A 22,500-nucleotide genomic window follows, 5' to 3' on the forward strand; every position below is an offset into this window, starting at 1 on the left:
CTATTAAAAAAACAAAATGGCGGCCATTTTTCAATAAACACCCGAAGTTGATGTTTTGCTTAGAAATATTTGTAGTTCGAATTGCATGATCTAAGTGTGGATTCCTATGTTTTTAAGCCTGCTGATGTATATTTTCTAGTTTTATAACATGGTTAATGCACTGTATTAAAAGAGTGATTGTCGGGCACTACCAAGGCACATTGGTGACATCACTGCTGTGAAACTCAGCATGGGGTTTTGTGTCAGCTAAGTAGGAAATTTATGTTGGCATCATACTGCAACAACCTACTAGTATCCCAATTGCTGCCTAATCAACCCCAAATCAGTTAGGCAGCTGCACCTGAATGGACAGGACATGCCAGCGCGGGGGACCCGAACCAAGGATACAAGAGTTTTAGTTATCTGGATGGTGTACAGATCGCAAGGGGCTTATGACACTGGATGAACAATTGGACTAGGTGTTTAGCACAGTGCAAGAACCTAGTTGTATCCCATACAGGAAAGTGCTTATTGTATATTACAGGATATAAGAGGCCTATTATACTATTACATATACAGGGTGGTAAAAGGGTAAACCCTCGACCCTTAAAGTCATCGTAATCACGGATGCGAACTTTACTGGACGATCATGGAAAACAGACTGGACCAAGTGTTGCCTATGTCAGGAAGTTAAGAAAGAAGACCTAAAATCTCCCCAGGCCAATCCTGCCAGAAGAGGGGATGATGGATATACGAACCTTGCAAAGAATATTCCTCTGTTTCACTCACTCAATGCGCTACCAATCAAGCTAGACCCTGCAAGACTTGACGAAGGTTCTGGGATAGAGGAAACATTGAGAAAAAGTAAGGCACAATATCATGATAGTTGCAGGCTTCTGTTCAGCAACACAAAGTTACACTGAGCTGAAAAACGAGCAAGTCACGCAGGTACTAGTGATGTGGGCAGTAGAAGTAAGATTCCACGAAAGCTCCAAGAAACTGAAACAAAAGAACCATTCTTCTGCGAAACTGAAGGAGGGGAGCTTAGAGAAGCAATGACAATGTAAGTGAATAGGAGAATAAATGAATGTGCCAAAACACTCAGTGATACAAAACTTCTCGCCAAACTAATTGCAGGAGATGTCATAACCCAAGAAGTGAAGTATCACCCTGGCTGTTTGGTGGCATTGTATAACTGAGAACATGCATACCTAAAGGTGCGGGAGCAAGAAAAAGCAAAGGAACACTGGAAGGATGCATATCCAATTGGTTTCTCTGAACTAATCACCTACATCTGCGAGATGAAAAATGCCAGTGATTTGACCAAGCTTTACCAGCAGAGGCTGGAACAGCTTGGTGTTGACTCGCCTGATGTTCATCCTACTCGACCAAAGGATCAGTTGCTTTTGCACAGTCCACAGCTGCAAGCTAATCGCCAAGGATGAGAAGTTCTGTTGGCTGTTGAAACTGATGTAGGTTCAATCCTATTAGAAGCATCCCATTATGGTGAAACAATCCATCTAGCAAAAGCCACTGGGATAATAAGACAAGACATGCTCCGTTAGAAGTTGAATTTCAGCACCTATTTTCATGACGAAGACTTAGAACAGGCTGTGCCGTGCCACCATCATGGAGCTTTGAAATCAGACTTTGCTACATCACAACTTCTTCAGTACAACTGCTTCGCCAAATACAAGGAAGGAATGGATGTCCACAGGCATTCCGAGGACCGGGAGCCACATTTTGCAGTCTACAAGGGCTTGTATGTGTTTGTCAAGAGGAGAAAGAGACAAATAATTGAAATGCTCCATGAGAATGGGGTCAGCAGATCATATGACCGAGTCCTAGAAATCTCAGCACAGTTAGGAGAAGCAGTTGTTGTCCAGTATGTGGAAGATGGAGTAATCTGTCCGCCAATCTTGAGAAAGAATTTGTTCACAACTAGAGCAGTTGACAACATAGATCATAACCCGACTGCGACCACAGTTGAAACATCTTTACACGGTACAAGTGAGTCCATTTTCCAGCATCCAAACACAGGAAATCCTGGTGATGAATGTGAGCCACTCAAACTAGCACAGTCATCATCAGAAAATGAGAGGATGCCATTTGCAACACAGTGAAGTCTCTGGATGCTGTGTCCTCATGTTGTCACGAAGAAGCAGACAGTCGAATATTTGTTCACTTCACACTAGGGATGCAACGACTGACTGGAGCAAGTCTATAATCATCAAGGCTAATGACACAGATGTGCTAGTCATAGCAACATCTGTACTGCCATCCTTCCAGAAACTAGGTCTTCAGGAAATGTGGATTGCCTTTGGCCAAGGAGCTCATATGCGATGGATTCCAGTCCATGAGGTGGTTTCTGCAATTGGGCTTGAGAAAGCTAGAGGGACCCGCTACTTTCACGCATTCACTGGATGTGACATTGTGTCTGCCTTCCGTGGGAAAGCAAAGAAATCTGCATGGCAGACTTGGAATGTATTTGATGATATTAATGAAACATTCATCAATCTCAGCCAGCATCCAACATTAATTCGTGATCTTGACATGCAGAGGCTGGAAGGTTTCGTTGTCTTCTTGTACAACAGATCAAGCGCAGCCACTGGTGTGGACAAAGCAAGGCTAGATCTGTTTGCCTGCAAGCAGAGGCCGTACAACTCAATTCCACCAACACAGGCAGCCCTCAGAGAACATGCAAAGCGTGCAGCCTACCAGGCTGGGATCATCTGGGGCCAAGCAACCCACTGCAATCCACACATGAGCAGTCCAGCTGAATGGGAGTGGACACAGAAAGGAGAAGTATGGCAGATACATTGGACAACACTATCACTTATTGCAACAAGCTGTCAAGAATTAACAGTGGTCCTTTAAGAAGGTTTGCAAAGGAAGATGCAAGTGCTCTCTAGCAGAGCTTCCCTGCACATCACTCTGCAGTTGCATATGTGACAGTAGCAGATCGAGAAATAGCAGCATGGTATGCATAACTTTGAAAATGTACTAGCCAGGACAAAACTTTTGTAAAGAAAGACAAACATCTTGGTGGTCATCTTGAGAAATATGTCTCAAGAGTGCTTTTTAAACAGGAAAGTATAGTTCAGCAGGCTTCAAAACATAGGAATCCACACTTAGATCATGCAAATCAGACAACTACAAATATTTCTAGGCAAAACATCTACTTCTGGTGGTTATTTTGGTGGCCATCTTGAAAATGGCCACCATCTTGGATTTTCAATTGGCCAATCAGGCAGATTTGATTAGTATACCTTGTGCCAAATTTGATGCTTGTATCATCACTTGCACAATTTTTCTGTTATCTGCCCCGTTTGATGTCGTAATCCCCGTTTGACGTCGTAATCCCAGTTTGACGTCGTAATCCAAGCAAAGGCCAGGCCACCGAAATTTACCTCGAGGACTCGATAGATAACTGAGGAACACATGGGCTCGCTGATGAATGTTACCGGGACTGTGGTTGACCTGTTTGCTATCTTATGGGCTTTTCATGATATTGAGAGACCTGCACACTCGAAAACTTGTACAAGTCCTTAGAGATATTTAAACAGCAAAATCATTTTGAATTTTATGCATAAATATTATTATTGGTACTAGGGTTGGATATAATTAGCTGCATGATTATATTAACTATTATAGAGTTGGTAGGATGGGCAGAGGGAATTTTGTAGCATTAAGCCAGTATTCTGTAGAATGATAACACGCAAGGTCTATAGACCTTGATAACACTGACCACCGCGGGTTTCTTTGTAGTACTACAGTATTTGAGCTATCTTTTGATGGCGGTGTGTTCTGGTTTTGTCTGTTCGCAGCTTTCGGCAATCGAGGTGGATCCAGCAACGAATTGCAGTACTCCGTTCGACCCGTCTCGGGTAAGAGAAAAAAAGAATCTGTTGTCGATACAGAAAAAGACAGGTGCATCATTTCGAAAAAAAAAGAAATGTTGTTGTGGTATGTTTGTGCATTTGCGCGCGCTCGAGCTCAGAGAATCCTCTTTGGAATCTTCGTAGTGCCCCACTATGTGTAGATTGCGAGTGTTCCTGGCTTTAGAATATACATAATAATGTTTGAAGGCTGAAGTCAGTATTTTGTAATGAAGTAGAAATGTTATTGAGTGTTGAAAGATTTTTGTTTCATGCCAGTTGCATTGGATGTTAGAAGTCTGTTGTGGAGTGTGTGTTGGAATCGTCCTTGCGTGCTCCCTTTTCCTCTGTGACTGTGACAGCATTTTTGTTTTTATATAATCTCTCTCAATTTTGCAGTTTCCCCAATTTACTGCATATGGCAGTTTTTCACTTCTGTTGCTGTGGACTGAATCTTGAGGAATCACTCGATCACTTCTCTGAGCGATTTCACAAAAATGTTTGACGCAAGAGCTAACCCTCGAATCCGGTTCTTTCATTCCAGCATGTTCAGGAATGCTTTTGAATTGTGGGCATGATGTGTTTTCTGGCTCCAAAGGATAATGGTTAGTCATCCATTAACCCTTTAACCCCTTCATTAGATCCACTTCGCACGCCCATCCCGGGATATCCCCTCATGCTCTTATCCTTCAGATAACCACAACGTTCGTTTCGTTCTGTCGTCGAGAAATGTTTGGCTTTTCTCCATTTCAGGTGACCAACACGTTGAGCTGTATATAGCTGTCGTTTTGAGAAGTAGTGACTTATATTTGTTATTATAAAGAAAAAGATTAGGGCTTTATCTAGTTATCTTTCAATATACTATAAAATTAGCTGCTAGAATAATGAATGCATATTATTAGTAGTATATTTGCTATTCAGAGTTCAAATAATTTCTTGAAATAATTCATTTTATGTTACTCTTCCAATTTCAAAAGAGGGAATCATTTAAATTGTTTAGAATGTTAGTAGGAGTTTCCTAATCTGTGCTTACCGTTCGTTTGGACACTTCCAAACGCTCCCCCGAGATTGTCTGTTCCCACCTGTTCATGCTCCTTTTTCCTTGTCAGTTCTTTGAAATGAAGATTCACATGAATGGGGTTGTTCACAGGCAAAATCGGCTAATCAGACACAGCACAAAAGGTTTTTATTGGTTTGTTCTCGCACGTTTCCTTTTTGCTTATTTTCTGGAAATTTTGATGAAAAATATATGAAAATCAAGCTTGAATAATTTGATTCTTGTTATGTTTGCAACAGGGAAATGTCTACCCAGTAGCTGGTAGTATCATTTCTTAGTGTAGCCAATGTGTCGTGAAAAGCTATAGTAATTGTATATTGGAAGAGAAAACAGTAGGGAAACAGCCTCGATCGTAAATAAAGACCAAACAATACAAAGGTGCCAATTGTGAATCATCACCCTTGTCAGAAACAACTTACTGTTAGATTTCACGTCTTTAAGTTTTTTGAATTTTTGTCCTTCGTATATATATATTATATATATCTAATAAATATATTATATATAATATTTCTATTATATAGGATATAATAAATATTAATAAAAATTATATTATTATGTATGTATGTAATGAAATGCTTTAAAATGTCTTTTTAACATTAACAGTGCATGGCATGTTTTATTTTAAAAGCTTGTTAACTTAAATGTTGCTGTATAGGTAGTTAGATTAACCTGTGTTACTCCCGAAAAACAGATAACCATGTGGCTTTAAGTTGTAAGTATTTTATAGCCATTTTCCAGTAGAAAAAAAAATCTGTCTTGTGTAACGTAGTTTGGTTGGAATGCAGCATAGCTTATTTCTCTCTCTCTCTCTCTCTCTCTCTCTCTCTCTCTCTCTCTCTCTCTCTCTCTCTCTCTCTCTCTCTCTCTCTCTCATGAAGAAACACGTTTTAGATGGTGGTGGTTTCAAAGGAAAATAAAACTACGTTCTTTTCCACAATCGCCGAACTATTTATCAGTAGAAAACGTCTCTCCCCTTTGATATTGCACTTTTGTCTGTTTTTCTGTCTGCAGTTTTAGTATATTGTGGTAATTTTGCACTATGCCTGTTTAAACATGCCCACCTTTTGTTGTAGCTTATATCCTATTACTTTTACTTCATTTTTTGGAGTCACAGAGCGTAAGGTTTTTTTCATAACAGAATTTTTCCGCATCGTGTTTTACTTTTATGTCATTATTGCATGAATAGCATATTTGCTACATGTTCAAATTGAATATACACATATCTTTAACATTTCTGGCTTAAATAATTTTTTTGTGCTTTGAATTTGCTGGTTACACACTCTTTCTTAGTAATCTAATTTAAGATAATTACTTTTAAATATGTTAATGCAAGTAGGCATTTATTTAAGAAAGGCACATTTTAAGGAAATTATTTATCATAGATCAGTGATTATCCATTACTGTGGAGTATTGTCAGGTAAATTGCTTATAGTTGCATTTTTGGTGAAATTTAAAGTATAATCCGCAGGAGGAACTTCAGACACTTATTAACATCATACCCACAGCTGGACGACCTGAGCTCTGATAGTGACGATGAGTACTTCGATGTAGTGCAGTTACCTGGTCTTCGAGCACCACAACCTTCATCTACCCGTACTCCATCATCTACTAGTCCATTGCCTGATCAGCAGCAGCCTAAACCTTCAGAAGGAGATGCAACGCAGGAACCCTCACATAATCCTCCTGCCCATAGTCAAAGCATGCCTGCTGTAAACAAAGGCCTTTCTTCTGGTAAAATGGGAAATATCCAGTATTCTCCTAGTACAGTCACAGGAACAGACACCAAGCAACCTGTAGATACAACTCAATGTATGTCACACAGAAGCTCAGCAGATACTGCTAATCTTGCCAATGCAATTAATGTACTTGCACCTCTCTCATCCACCAAATCTAAACCTGAAAATTCTTCTAGTGGAGGTAGTAAGTTTAAAGTAAAGAATACAAATAAGTCAGAGAGAAAACTGAAGAAAGAGTGCAGCCCAGGACAGGAAGCTAATATTGCCGGAAACACAATAGATACTGGGAGTCTGCAAAGTTCCCATCTTCATTGTAAAGATGAAAAACCAGACACTCATAGTACTTCTGCTGGTATGCTTAAGGAGGAGAGTGATGTTGAAGCGCAAAAAGTAGCAAATAGTAATGGTAATAAGAAAAATGACTTGCCAAAATCTGTAATCCAGTATGAATCAAATACCAGAAACATCTTAGGAACAGTTGATCCATTAAAACCAGAAACAAAACTTGATTTGGGAAGCCTGCCTAAGTCCCAAAATACAGGCAAAGAAAGTTTGGAGCTTCAAAAAACAAACCAATCAAATGTGAATGTGATGCTTACTTCTACACTCAAAAATGAGAGGAAGAATAGGGAGCTTTCAAACTTAGAGACCAAGCCAAAGGGAGATTTAGAAGTAAAGTCAGATTTGGAAAGCATGCAAAAGTCAGTAGTAACTATTACATCTACTTCAAATACTAGTACACAGAAAGAATACATTACAAATAAAGATGAAATCACACCCAAAGTAAAGATTGTATCAGATATAATACTTCCCAAAGACCCAAGGGGCAAAAATACAGAAAAGAATCCAAAAGAAGAAAAATGTATTGATGGAAAGATAGGGGAAACAATAAGTAAAGGAAAGATCTTGGAAACAGTAAATACTTTTAAAACAGAAAATTCCTTAGAGGATCAAGTAGTTAAAGAGATTACCAAATCTACGGAGACAGAAGAGTAGTAAGCAAGAAGAAACTTGAAGTTATGGCAAAAGTTGAAACTCTTAAAGCTAAAATTGCTGAAGTGGAGCTTATTGGTGATGAACTTGAGTTATTAAAACCAAGTGACCAAACTGGAACTCCTAGACACTTAGCACCTTTAAATCTAAGATCAAATAATAAGACTGAAAGAGACATTACAAATGATGCAATTAATTTTGAAAATGGAAAGGATATTAAACCAGTGTGTACATTTCAGGAAATGCCACCATCATCACCACTGCACAACCAGCAAGAACCGTCGGTGAAACCAAAACTTGGAAAAACTTCATGTACAGAATCTCAGTCTTCATTTTCTGCAAACACCCCTGTGAATAGTGATAATGTCAAAATAACAGAATCATTAAGTGTTTCAGTTTCAAATGAACCTACAAGTAACTCTGATAAAATGGAAAAAGAATCTGCTCATGTTTTGAGTGGTAAGCGTAATGATTTTAACAAAAAAACTGCAGCTGTTGCTGGACAGTTTGATACCAGGAACAATGCTGAAGGAGAAGGAAAGTCATTGAGTTCAGTAGAAAAACCTTTTAATGCTGTGAAAGGAAGCATTCATGTATCTACTTCTGGCAATGATACCCCTTCTGCAGATGCTTCAGTATCAAGTAAATCTAAAGAGCCATCATTGTTTTCTGTGAATGAAACTTCACTAACCAAGAATATTTATTCCTCTGTATTAGATCAAAAAAATACTCCAGCTGGGATTCCTGCATCTAGTGAGAATTGTGCTGTAGATAGTGGAATAATGTCTAATGATTTGCCATTGTACAAGGATGGTGCTAGGAATTTAAAGGAAATATCAGTAGGTATATCGGTAAACAAAGATGTGACAGATAAAACAAAAGAAAATTCATTGCCTAAACAGCCAGCAGAACAGGCCTCACAGTCAGTACCTTCAAGTCATAAAGTGCGTTCAGGGAGCCCTGTTCCTAACAAGAAAGCTAGTGCTGGAATTAAAGTAACAGCTCCAGTTGTAACAGGAAAACTCCAGATTACGCCAAACAGTGGTCCTGGCCCTCCTATGTCATGTAAAGAATCTACAGGTCTTGATGAAAAGGACAGAGATGGATCTGATTCTGCTGTGTCAAAAAAGCATATTGCAGAAGTTCCAGCTGTACTTACCTCTAAAACAGAGGCGAATAATGCTGCTGAGAATTTGTCCATCAATGATGATGTTGCCATAGGTGATGAAGCTATGGGTACGAAAACTTTGAATGGAGTGTTAGAGGACTGTGAATTAAGAAATGTTGCAAAAAATAAAGTCCAGTCAGCTTTGCCAGATCAGAGTTTGCTTCAGGTTAATGGAATCAGAATTGCTGATATAGCTGATGACAAGGAGGATGTTGATAATGATTTTAGTGAGATAGAAACATTTGTTGATAGAAGCAGGTGTAGCTCTGTTGCCAGTGACACTTCTCGTACTATTTCACCAGATATATCTCAGAGAACTGGGATCAGGAAACCTAAAGGTGAGAAATTATCTGCAATGATGAACCTTTGGGAAAGTGAAGATGCCTCTCAAGTAAGTGAAAAATCAAAGATGAAGCAACCTCTAAACAAACCTAAGGTGGGTAAAATTTCTGGTATCAAAAACCTGTTTGAATCTGGAAAGGCTGCAGAAAAGCCAGAAATTCTTAATAATCCAAACTTGGTCAAATTGAGATCAGCATCAGGTGCAGCTTTGGTTGATCCAAAGTCAACACCAAATCTTCATAAGAAGATAGTGCCTGGAGCTTCGGGTATAGCATCCATAAATGCAGCTAAATTTGGTGGTACTTCTAAGTTTAAAAAGCCATCCGAATGCCCTCCTTCTGCAGGTGACAAAATTCTTAAAAAGGTAAAATCTAACTTGTCAGAAGATGATGTAAAAAGAAATGTCAGTAGTCAAAAAGAAAAAAATAGTGTTGCAAATAATCAGAAAGATCTGAGTAATGTAATTTCCAAAGAACTGAAAGAGTTGAGTGATGGTAACAGTTCTAGTGACAATAATGTAATTTCCAATAATCAGAAAAATCTAGATAGTGTTGTAAGTTTCAACAATCAGAACACTCGAGATAGTGATGATAAGAGTTCTGAAAAAATTGAAAAGACTGTAGAAAAAGACAAGTGTTTGGGAAGTAATGGTGACACAGGTATTAAAGAAAAACCTTTGAAAGATACTAGGGAAGTAAAATTAGAAAAGGAGGAGAGTTCTCTGAAAGTAGAAAATGATATGAATGTTCATAATTCAAAGACAGCAGAGAACAAAGCACCAGACTTTAAAAATGCAAAATGCTCTAAGGATGTGCCTAATAATATAAATGAAAGTGATATTGGAGTAAAAGCTGTTAATGTAGCTCATGATGGAGCTGAACCATCTTTGCTAATTGGGGAAAGTATGAAAAAAGATGTTAAGAAAAAGAAAAAGAAAAACAAAGACACAAACAGTGAGGACCCCGATGAAAAAGGGAAATGCCAAGTTGATACAAATATCGTTAAAGTTGAGAATTTGCTTGATGCAGTAGATGGTAAGCCCAATATGGTTAGTTGTACAGCAATTACAAGTAACGGAGTGAAGGTTGCTTGCACCACAAGTGAATGTTCAAAAACTGAGTCTAATTCTGATGATGCTAAAGCAGGGGACATCACCAAGGAAAATGTCATTGTTGGTAAAGATGCAAGTATAGATCAAGGCACTAGTAGCACTGGTGAACAGAGTATTGATAATTTTGAGAGTAAGTTCAAAGGTAGCAAAACACTGGGTGGTATAAAGTCTTTCATTATTGAATCTGTTGCAAAAGGTGGAAAAACTCTTGAAGATAAGCTTTCTAAGACCGGAATACCTTTAGGGAAGAAATCTGCAAAGTCAGATTACCAGAAAGATTCATTAATGCCTGACTGTAAGACTAAGAAAAGAATAAGTGCATTTGATATCAAGGTGTCTGCTAACGCTGGTTCTGCTTTGTCAAATAATGAAAATATAAAGCCAGCAGAAGATTTAGGCAAGAGTAAATCAGATTACAAACAATCAGTAATGAACTGCATTCCAGCACTGGAATCAGAAGTTGATGCTATAACTAAAGAAGCATCAAGTTTTGTAGAACCAGTTAAAAGGTCTCCTTTACCTAGTTATTTGGTACCCAAATTGGAATTAGCATCGAAACCCTTGCAGTCTGTAGCATCTTTCCCAGATACACCAATGGGAGGAGAATTTTGCATAACTTCGTTGCCTGCTTCACCAACCGAAGAGAAAAAGAACTTTGAATTTGTAGATAAACATAAAATTTTATCACTCCCTGCATCACCAACAAAGGAAGTGCATTTTAATTTTGAAGAAACTTCAGAAGAGGAGGAAGTGTTTGTTGATGCAATAGATCCAGGGCAGCTTGATACATTAATGCCACTTCCAGATGTACAGAGTGAGAGAGATATAAGGTCTCGCTCTCGCACTCCGATGGACTACAGAGAACGATCAGTCACACCATCGCCATTGATTGCCGAATCTGAGGCTATACTATCTGAGACAGACAGACTACTTCGAAGATCACGATCTAATAAATCACTTAGAAGGTCATATAGCAGATCACTCTCCAATGCAGCACTAAACAGAGTAGGTCAAAAAGTTAAAATGGAATCCTTTTACAATGCAGTATTCCTTTTGTGACCTTAACTTTGTTTTTATAGAAAATTTTAAATTCTCCGTTTTTGCACCTCATTTTTATATGGTACATCCTGTCTTTTTTAATTCTTATTGTTGTTTTAGGTTTTCGTTGTTTATTGTTCATGTTGATAATGTGTTTGATTGTGTTTAGCAATGAAATTGCCAAATACAGTATATATGTTGCATATGAGGACTCCTCTTCTTAAGAATAGAATACTACTGTAATTGTAATTTTTTATACCTTGCACTGTTTTGTTATCATATGTGTGTGTGTTTTATTTTTAAGTATTGTTACCCTTTCTCATCCACTTTGTTCACTTGCAGTCTGCCCAAATGATATTAGACGCTGAATGCGAAAACCAGAAAATTCATGTATTCTGCAGTGTAAGTTCTTGGTTGGTAGATATTTATACAAGACTTATAGCAGTACAGCAGTCTTATTCAAGAGTGAATGACATATCTTACATGTTTGCTCTTAATTATTATGACTTTTTTTAACATTCAGTACCCGTGTGCATTTTCATATCCTTGGTCTCATATCCAGGTTATATGTGTAAGATTTCAATTATCATTATACGTACATATACTACTGCATTTTTATTTTTTTCAAACATGCTATTATGTTCTTGGCTTCGAGGTGTTTTATGAAGAGATAAATAATAAACAAAAAGTGCTTTAGTATATTAAAGTATTTAATACTAGAAAATACTGTTCATTTTTCAATATAGTATTTACTATGTATATTTCACGTCAGCTGCCATTTCAAATTTAACAGTAAAATTTATAAAATTTAAGTTTACAGTTCCTAAAGTAGTAATGATTACATTTTTATATTTTGTGAACAGCCATAAATAATGTATCAAGATTGGTTATGTCAAGAGAATAATTTTACATAACTTAGGTCCATCATATGCATGAATATATGTGTACTGTGTTCTTATTGCAACTTACTTGGTGTTCTCTCTAGCTGTCTGAAGTGACAGCTGATCTTTCAGAAGAGCATACAACAGCACACCTTGCAGGGGAGAGGCTGGAAGCAGAGCAAGCTGAAAGGATGAAACTAGAAAAGGAAATTGACCGATTACAGGTAATTACTACAGAATGTACCAGTGTACGTACTACTTGTTTTCAATTACGTATATTGTTCTTTACGTTTGTGTAGGGTCCTCAGTACTACTATGCTGTGAAATTAAAATTCTATACTCCTATAGCATATAATTGTAATGGATTTAATAACCTGGGTGTCTGGGCTATGAGAGATGTCCATATCTCAGCTTGTGGCACATGTATAATCAAGTCTTGGCCCTTTTGTAGAAGACTAATTGAGTAACAGTTTTTGAAATATTTTACAAACAATACTGTACTTGTGGCTATTGTTTAAAATTAAGTCTTGAAAAAAAATTATTGATATTATTTCACTATTCCTTATAAGCTGAACAAGGCCTAATAGACAGTACTGAGTTGTCTTTTGTTTTTATTAAATATGTATATTCTTGTCACATCACATACCCTATGCCAGGTAGGTTTTGTAATTTGGAATACTACACATTCTTTTTACTGTGTTAAAGGACAGTATGTATGTAGGGTATTTTTCTTATTGAAAGAAATTGGAATAAGGGATCTAACTTATTCGGAAGATCATGAAAGGAAGACTTACTGAAAATTATTCATAAGATTTTTTTGGAGGTTATCATAGCAGAAATTCATCATCGTTTAGATTACAGAACACAAATGTATTATGTAACCATTTATCTTTTCATATACGGTATTCAAATTTAAAATGAATATTTTTTCAGACTGACGTGAAACGTATGACAACGGCAAATGGCAAATTAGAGATGGAAAAGCTTGTTCTCCGGTCTGAAGTTCTATCAGCAGCTGAGCTCAATGGTGATATGGATGATGATGAAGCTGCAGATGCATCTTTATATAAACGAAAATATGAGTGGTGCTTAAGGGAAATAGAACTTCTGAAAAAGCAGTCAAAGCAGCAGCAGGAAGATGATCTAGATCAACTTCTCCTCCTTAAAAAGCAGCTGGAGAAGAAGGTATGTTATTCAGAATTAGAAACCATGACACTCTCTCTCTCTCTCTCTCTCTCTCTCTCTCTCTCTCTCTCTCTCTCTCTCTCTCTCTCTCTCTCTCTCTCTCTCTCTCTCTCTCTCTCTCTCACACACACACACACACACACACATTTAGTTTTGAAAGACAATCCCAATTTTATGTGATTTACGGAAATGCATTAAAATTCAGATGATGTAAGGAAAAAGGCCTAAGGTTTCTTTATGGCATTTAAATGTGCACATTGAATACAAGACATTTATAAAAATGAAAGTTTATATCAATGACTTTGGAAAAAACCAGCAGTAATGTAATTAAAAACATTTTTTAATTTTAACAAATTGCTGCCCATATGCTGAAGAATCATGCTACCTTAAACAATGAGAGGTCACCAGTTCAGCTTTGAAGCTTTGAGTGAGGGGGGAGACAGTATTGCAGGAAAATGGTTTATATTTCAGAAACAATAATTTTTAGGAAACATTTATGCATTGGAGAGGAAACTTGAAGGAATTACTCAGCCTCATCTGTGGTGGACCAAATTAGCATCTATCTTTGGTTCAGGCTTGTCTTTCAGTCCCCCACTACTAACAGATGATTCATTCCCCCACTACTAGCAGATGATAAAGAAGACTTACTGCCGCCAGCCAATAGGATATCAGCATGGGGCAGACCCCCTGCTGACAACCCCAAATATAAGGAGAACAGACACCACTCAAGAAGCAGTCCACCCTCAGCTTCCCAGCCTAGAGGGTGTCTGGCAGCTCCAGACGAAAGCTCGCTATAAGAAAACGAGAGAGATAGAGAGAGAAACCATGAATGACTTTGATAACTATGATATCATAGTTTATCTGAATAATAATAAATGAGCAAATCATTGCTTAACCTGGCTGAATATCTATGCAGGATCAAGAAGGTTGAAATAGAATGGCCTGCAGATGGTATGACATTCTGCCATTCTGTTAACCCACATGATGTAGGATCATTTAGGGATTGGCTCACGTGCTAGGTCACAATAACTTTAGGTCTGCTAGTACTGACATGTTAACTCCCTCAAAAGAAAGAATTGATGTAATTTTATACATGATAGGGCAAATTTTAAGCCCTAGATACCCTTCTAGGAGGCTCATTGTGTGTGTGTGTGTGTGTGTGTGTGTGTGTGTTAGTAACGGGTATTGGGTGGAACGAGATCAGTGAGAATGGACAAAGATAAATGGGTGAGTGATAAAAAGTTTTAAACTACCCTACAAGTACCCAATGCATGATCATTAAAATGTGTAATGAGGTATTTTAGGGAAGATCTCAAAGAGGAGATGGAGGTGGAGTAGGTTTCTCCAGTGTTCCAAGTTGACTTGGTTGTCTGAAATTTTATGAGAAAGTCCATTTTTTCAGCTTGCAGCTTGCACTATGTAAACATTAATTTGCATAAAATTAGTCTGTTCATTGGCTTCTAAACCTTAGTGTCTGGGGTACTCAGTAATTATGAGTTGAAAAGATAGCAAACAAGTATTGACAATTAAACTAAGCAGAGATGGAAGCACGGATATACATTTTGGTTACTCTTTTATGTCCCTGTCACATCTAAAAGGGAGGCGATAGAGAGCTATCTCAAGTAATCATTAGTAAACACTCATATTCTTTTTGTTTAAAGTTCAGTGCTCTGTGTGCATTTAGTTCATTCACTAAGTTCAGTTTCTTAATTCAGCTGAGTCAGGAGAAACTTGCAATTATCTTTCCCTGCCTAACTTGCTGAATACACAAAAGTTGTTGGAAACTTATAAATTTGTAGCCCAAAGAACAACTTCTGAGGATAGTGTTACCCTGTACTTTAGATGACATTTATACTGTTGGGCTTGTTAGCCCGGAGAAGTATCTGGCAGCCCTACCAGAAAAAGACCTCTGTCAGACTGAATAATCTTGCATGCTGGCTGTAGTTTTGATGAAGAATTTGCGAGTTTGATGAATAAGAATAGCCAAAAGTCGAAGCTCCCATACTACTGGTGTTTCAAGTGTTTCAATGAAACTATGAAATGCCCCTATTTATGTGTGATGGGAAATAATTGACATCATTTGAATGGTTGGCTTCTATATTCTGCATACAAAATATTTGTTGTAATTGAGATTTTCTGGATATTCTTTAATTAGTTGTGACAAGTCAAAAACAGTTAAAAGTATCCTGTTATTAGAACCATTTTGAGTGAAAAACAAAGTTAGTGAATAACCATTATTTTTTTAATTGCAGTCATCATAAGACGAGGCTATAATATTACAGTCAGTATACATTTGCCAAGATTAATGTTATCCACTTGTAGTAATGGGTTTTGTCTTAGTAAACAAAAATATATAGTTTTTACATTCTCCAAGTGGTGGCAGTATTGTAGAGTATCCCTTGAACACACTGATGATGAAATGTACAGCTAATAAAGAAATATGTAAATCATAAATAAACGTTACTATTTTCTATGGACTGATGATTAGGTAGTTGGTTTTAACGTATATATTGGTGACTACTCAGGCCTTCTCTCATTTACCCACTGTATCTTGTCTGCTTTGTTAAAGAAAAGAATACAATAAGAAAAAGTAAAACCAGTTTTCACTGAGACGAGCGCCAATGTATATTTGTACAAAAACAGTGGCTTATTAAAATATTTGTTTCTGTTATGGTCCTTGTGAAAAAAAAGGATAATGATGGACTATACTTACTTGAGGAGGAGGATGCATGTTATAATATACAGGACAATTCTTTTCTTTTCTCTCTTGTCTTTCACAATGCACTAGTTTTGATATAAAAGAGGGAAGAAGGGATGGTGTCAGGCATAAACATACTGACTCCAGATATTGTAACCTGAATTTGTTTCAATTCTAATTAGTTTAATTAGAACAAATAAAATAAGATTAAATTAACAAGCAAACACTGATGTGTACAAAAAGTATGTAAATTGAATTCAGCAAATACATTATCAAGTACATACAATATATCAATCAAATAGCACTTGACATTGACTGCATTACAGTGTACAAATCTGTCTTTGTCCATCTGTATGATAGCATCAAGAACTATTTTGTCTGCTCTTTTTTCCTCAAGAAACTGGAACATGTAACTTTATCTTTACTTGTGTCATTTCTTTTGTAATTAGTTATACTGCTATTGTAAGCATTTCCACTTCTGTTTGATATTCTTGTAAAATCATTTTAGATTTTCCTCATCTGACTTTAGTCATCAAGGCCTTAATAGAAACTGATGTCTCTGGCCAAGCTTAATTTTGTCTGACCAGTACTGAACCTTATGCCAGACAGGTTTAACTTAGGGGTTTGTAACCCAGTCTGTTATATAGTTGTAGCTTTGGACAGATGCACAAATAGTGAGGCAGTCTGCCAGGTGTAATTGAAAGGTTCTTTATATGAGGAGTGTTTGAAGATTGTGCAGACACTTAAATAAAGTTAATATAAAATAATGGCTTTAAGTCTTAAAATGAATATTTGTATAAATGTTTTGTTTCCACAGACAGTTTTTTTATGATAGTAGTAGTTACTAAATATACATGAAATGATGATGATGGAGAATGAAGAGAGAAAAAATAATATAGAATAGAAGTCTTGAACTTATTATATCATTATATACATCACTGTTCATATTTCTGATTGAGTACTTAGAAATAGAACTACATAGAAGAGACAACTGAAAATAAAATTGTTAAATGTAAGAGCCATTTTTTATCTTGTGGGATTCGGTACTGCCCTTTGAGTTTTCACTATGGCTGAGTGTCAAGACAAACCAAACAAATATTTCAGACATGAACCCAGAGATATAAAGTTGTAATTTTAAGACCAGAGTCATGAGAATGATGATAGTTAGATTTTGGTCTAAAACAGTGTCAATAAAATCAACTGTCAAAGAGGCCTTGGCTTGGATTGGCTTGATTTATGTTTTGGGTATCTTGCAGAGTCCCTCCATTTTGGAGTACTTATTTGGCTTCTGCTTTCATGGCCATAAAGGTTAATTTCAATAAAAATATTTGGCTCATTTCTAAATGTATGTGTATGGTGTTATCCTTACAATTCATAGATCCAGAATATTATAAATTGTAGCAGCGATAGTAACAATGTTTTTCAGTTATCAAGTAGTGCACTTTTCTCAGGTGGGAGATGCGTATGAAGAAACAGATGAACAGCGACAGGTGGTAGCTCAGCTTAAACGCAAATGTCAGCGACTCCAGGCAGAAATGAATGATTTAAAGATCTTATTGGAAGAGCAGACTTCCCGAAACAACCTACTGGAAAAAAAACAAAGAAAGTAAGTTTGGTATAGACAGTACAATTTATAGTTGGTTCTCTTTTCTGCAGATTTTGTTTTCATAATTAACTGTTTAAGCTAAAGATTAAATTTTTGTACAAATCTACCACAACAAAAATTTGTACGTACTGAAAATAATTCCTAGATATATAGAAAAGTAATAGGATTCCTTCTCTTCACTGTATTAGGAAAAAAAATAGAAAATAAGAAGACAAGAGACAAATAGTGTATGAATGAATTTTACTTTGGTAAGTGGGCAATTTCAGAAAATCGATATAAAGCTCTTCAATTTATAGTTACGGGAATGCTAAAATGTACATTCGACCCCAGTATTCGCGGTGGTTAGGATCACAATATCTGTGAATAGCTGAATAATTGAGACCCCCTCTAAAAATGCTTATAACGGTTTATTTTGATAGTTTCAAACACCAAATAAACCTTATACTATCATCCTAAAACACTTGAATATCATTTCAAAGTCATGTTACAATATTACCGTTAAAATTATATGGCTTACAGTTATGAGTGAACACTCCTACAACTGTTCTGTTGCCAAGGTGAAAACTAATCAAGTTACCCCTATATTCAGGCATGCACATTTTCTTTCATACAGTATTCAAGCCTTACCATTTTTTTTAACGTATACTGTAGATGGGGAAACATTGGTACATTCCCAAGTACAGGAAAAATTAAGTGCTTTGCCTAAATATTACAATATGCATTGACAGAAGTATGCAAATTAATGAGAAGTTTAAGATTACATAAATTATACTGGTTATCACCAGTGATGAATGTTGACTGAAGATAATGATGAATTAGCTGTGCAGTCTAATGAATGACGATGAAGATATGACTGCACAGCAAAGCAGAGAAGTTACATCTTCTCTGTGGGTGCCTCCTCCCACTTCTTCAGGCACTTTGTCCACCAATTGCACTTCTTCAGGCCTTTGGGAGGCTTGGGAGGATCCTTCTTTATGGGCTCGAGATACATGGTGATAAGCAGCTGCTGTTGCTACTTCTTAGTGCTGACGAGGTGGTTATTATGGGGCCCCATGCACGCATCAAGGACATTCAAAAACTTTATGGAGCATTCTATATAAGAATCTCAAGCCCCAGTCATCTCCTTTATAATTCAGGACAGATGTCACAAAGACAGGGCCTCATCTTCCTCCTCATATCCCCTGAACCTGCCATGTCTACTTCCTCCCCGACAGACTTCATCAGTTCTTCCAAATCCTGGTCCATCAGGGGGTCAGAGTGGTGGTCAGTGAGGGTGCCAACTTCATCTTTGGTAATGTCATTGACGCCTTCTCCACCAAGCATTCTTGCCAATAGGACTGCCTTATCTATGGCCAAATGTTGAATTTCTTCAAGAGAGAAGCCCTGATATGTAATTGCAAACACACTCCAACCATAACTTTTTCCAGCACACATATCCTTTAGCGATTGGCCAGTGATGGTCAGACATGGCAGTCGTAAATTTACACCACTACTCCTTCAGCTTACATTAACTTCAGTGTCCACTGCCTTCAAGGTACTCGAGGGAGTTCTGGGTGTAGAGTCCCTTGAAGGTATGGTGGATCATGGCCTGGTTCATAGGCTGGAGAAGAGAGGTGGTGTTGGCAGGGAGGATCTAGAGCTGGACTCCCTCGTAATAAAGATCCATAGGGTGGCCACCAGCATTATCCATAATCAACAGTACTTCGAACTCCATGCACAAATTGTTGAGGTAATGCATTGTGAATCCAAAACATAGGCATGAAGTTCTTGTTCTTATTCTTGAGGGTCCTGCAGTTTTGCAGCTTAGTAAAGGAGGCCTTGTTTCAGTATGAAGCCAGCAGGATTTGCCACACATGATTAGGGTAGTCCTATCCTTCTGGGCCTTAAACCCGTGGGCTCTGTCTTGGAACCTGTGGTGGCTGCTCAACTACTGGTGTAATTACCGAATCCTGGACCGGGAACCCTACTTTTTATTCAAGTACGTAGGCATGTGGGTTCTTATTTGGGAATAGGTAAGATACTTGAAAGTTGGAAGGTATTTTTAGAAATTTATTTTGGGGTTTCTTTTAAATGTATTTTCTTAATTTCAAAGACCTTTGCAGAGTTTGCAGAGAGGTCAAATGGCCACACTTTTGCCTGTCTACTTTTGTAGTAGGTTATTGTAGGTTATGTTTGGCCAGATGTGGATTTGCAAAGACTTTATACTTGTTGGTGGCTGGAAACCACCCCCTCAGGGAAAATAGGCTGGCTATATAAATATTTAGTTTGGTTAGCTGTCTTTTCCTACCAAAATGGATCAGGAAGAATTAATTCAAATTGTAATGCAAGCAAAACAAAGTTAATTTATGAAATAGATAGGGGACAAGATAGCTTCTGTCAGTAGTACTAGATTTAATTATTCATACTTTTATTTATAAATTTTTCCTATTTATTTTTTAAATTTTTTAATTCAGGAATTTATTTACCTTTCCTTTACTATGTAGACTCCTAGTCTATTGGTCTTGATTGGTTTGGGATGGGAAGGTCAGAGTGTAATTACCGAAAAATTAGCTCGAGCTTTTGCACCATTTTTCTCTCTGTTTTGTATAGGTTGATTATTGTTAATGAACTCAGCTTGACACTGGCCATTGTTTTGATTGCCCTATAAGTCAAGGAATAGTGACAATGCATTGAGTAGATGTATTATATGAAATTGACAAGATATAAGTTGACCTCTGTGATGAGCTAATTATATTCCAATACATTTTCTTTATTTTCCAAATTGTTTTGAGATATTTAGCCAATTTTTTCCAAGTACAGTGAGCCCCCCATATTTGCAGTGGATGCGTCCAGACCACCTGCAAATAGCTAGAATCTGTGAATACTTAAAATCCACCCCCTCCAGAAATGCTTATAGCTGCCTATCTTGAAAGTTCAAACACCAAAGATCCCTCAAATTACCATCCTACATCAAATATATATTAAACTATTATCTTATTACTGTGTTAATCTTGAAATGATATTATTAATATATCATTTCGAAGGAAATCTTAAACATTTTATGGTTAAAAATATAGGTACACACTCTATGACTTAGTTACATACGTGTGAAAATAATCCAGTCCCCCCATAAGTATTCAGCTATGTACATTTTCTTCCATACAATTACTATTCAAGCCATCCCATTTTCCTTTTACAAGGGAAACATTTGTATGTACATATCTCACAAGAGAGAGAAAGAGAGACAGAGACAGAGAGAGAACAAAAACATGTATGAACGTTAAAAAAAATGTTATATGTTCATACTAGTACAACATACATAAATAGGGTACTCACCGGTGATGAATGTTGCTTAAAGATGATGATGATGAAGTAGTTGTGCAGTCCAATGAATGGTGACAAGGATGACTGCACAAGTAAGCAGAGGAGTTGCATCTCCTCTGAGGGTGCCTCTTCACCTTCAAGAGGTACTATGGGAGGCACTTCTTCAGGAGATACAAGAGGCACTTCTTCAAGTGATTCAAGAGGCACTTCTTCCGGCAGTTTGTGAGGCACTATTTCAGGAGTTTCAGGAGGCTTTGGAGGGTCCTTCTTCATACATGTGATGAACATCTTGATTGGCAGCTGCTGTCGTTGCTTCTTCATGGTGGTGAGGGCTTGATTATAGGGCTCCAATGCCATATCAAGGATATTTGAAAGCTTTAAGGAACTTTTCAAATAAGGATCCCAAGTTGAAACAAACTCCTGGGTATCCTTTATCATTCTCCTAATTTGGGACAGGCATTCCAAAGTCAGGCCCTGCTCCATCTCTTAGGCCAGTATTCAAGCACAGGTTTACCTGTCAGTCCAACCAAAACCGTTCGATGGATGAGCATCCACACATAAAGAGTAGAACTGTCGGTCGGACAGTCAGCTCGAGATCATTGCCCTCATTTCTCTCAACTGGCTGATAACGAGTTGGAGCTACATAGACTAGCTGCTGCAGCAATTCACTTCAAAATAGGAAAGAAGCAAAAAGGCATAACAGAGTATGGTCTAAATACTGTTTATTAAAGAAAGATGTCTTATTCTCATACAATATTAAAATCCTGGAGGACGGCGTTGCAGCCGGTCTCCATACAATGGGTGGCCTGTAAATGGAATGATACACGAGTACCATTGTTAACCATCCGGACAATGTCCATGGTTGATATGCCATAACACCGGAGTGTTCCGGTGTTGTAGAATTATCCCCATCTCGGCCTTCTCTTTGCCATGTACCATGCCGAAGAATCCGGTAGAGCTAGTAGTAAGTAGTTAACAGTGTTTCTGGTGACACCGGAGAACAGAAAACTACTGAATTCGAGGTAGCTACTATTGCCATACACCGGAGAAGGAGTAGTCCGAGCAGGTACCGGGTGTCGAGATGGGAGAGATCGGGTAAGGTGGCGGAGCTTGGTAACTCCGCCGTAAAACTTAATCTAAAAGGAGGGAGTAGCTCCCGGAGGAGCATGGTGGCTCCGTAAACTTAAACTAAGACAGAAATATACAAGCAGCATTATACAAGTAGAATACATGCAATAATGTAACCCCGTATGAGGCCGGAGCCTCCAGGCAGTCAACATCCTCAAGGGGTCCGGCTATGCCGGAATCCTGGGTCCGCCGGAGCAGGTAGGAGGGGGTGACTTGCTATCAAAGGAATGACGTCAGAGGCGCTAGCCGTAACGGTAGCGGGTAGTGAGCCTTAGGTCAGCTCCTCTCTAGTTGAGGTTTTTTGATGTAGGGAGAGGCTAAATGGAAAAGGACCTGTGGTAGTGGTTTCACTCGCCCCAGAAACCATACCGACACCTTATAATAAAGGTGAGCGAGC

General features: G+C 37.7%; 2 protein-coding genes across 17 annotated transcripts in view; both read left to right on the forward strand.

Moving 5' to 3' along the window:
* Nucleotides 1-7,646, forward strand: part of LOC135223646 (nucleolar protein dao-5-like) — a 63,219-nt gene extending 55,573 nt beyond the window's left edge. For 5 of the 8 annotated variants that reach the window (XM_064262289.1, XM_064262291.1, XM_064262294.1 and 2 more), the window contains 2 exons: nucleotides 3,807-3,866; nucleotides 6,420-7,646. In XM_064262289.1, the coding sequence (XP_064118359.1) occupies nucleotides 3,807-3,866; nucleotides 6,420-7,646 (1,287 nt within the window). The remainder of the gene's footprint in view (nucleotides 1-3,806; nucleotides 3,867-6,419) is intronic. The other 3 variants (XM_064262290.1, XM_064262292.1, XM_064262296.1) reach the window with 1 other exon arrangement.
* Nucleotides 1-22,500, forward strand: part of LOC135223644 (unconventional myosin-XVIIIa-like) — a 1,035,943-nt gene that overhangs the window by 913,881 nt on the left and 99,562 nt on the right. For 8 of the 9 annotated variants that reach the window (XM_064262281.1, XM_064262286.1, XM_064262283.1 and 5 more), the window contains 3 exons: nucleotides 12,288-12,407; nucleotides 13,117-13,368; nucleotides 17,518-17,672. In XM_064262281.1, coding sequence (XP_064118351.1) covers nucleotides 12,288-12,407; nucleotides 13,117-13,368; nucleotides 17,518-17,672 — 527 coding nt within the window. Of the gene's footprint in view, nucleotides 1-7,669; nucleotides 11,270-12,287; nucleotides 12,408-13,116; nucleotides 13,369-17,517; nucleotides 17,673-22,500 lie in introns of those variants that run through there. The other variant, XM_064262287.1, reaches the window with a different exon arrangement.

Source organism: Macrobrachium nipponense, chromosome 10 (assembly GCF_015104395.2).
Source record: "Macrobrachium nipponense isolate FS-2020 chromosome 10, ASM1510439v2, whole genome shotgun sequence".
Classification (NCBI taxonomy): Eukaryota; Metazoa; Arthropoda; class Malacostraca; order Decapoda; family Palaemonidae; genus Macrobrachium; species Macrobrachium nipponense.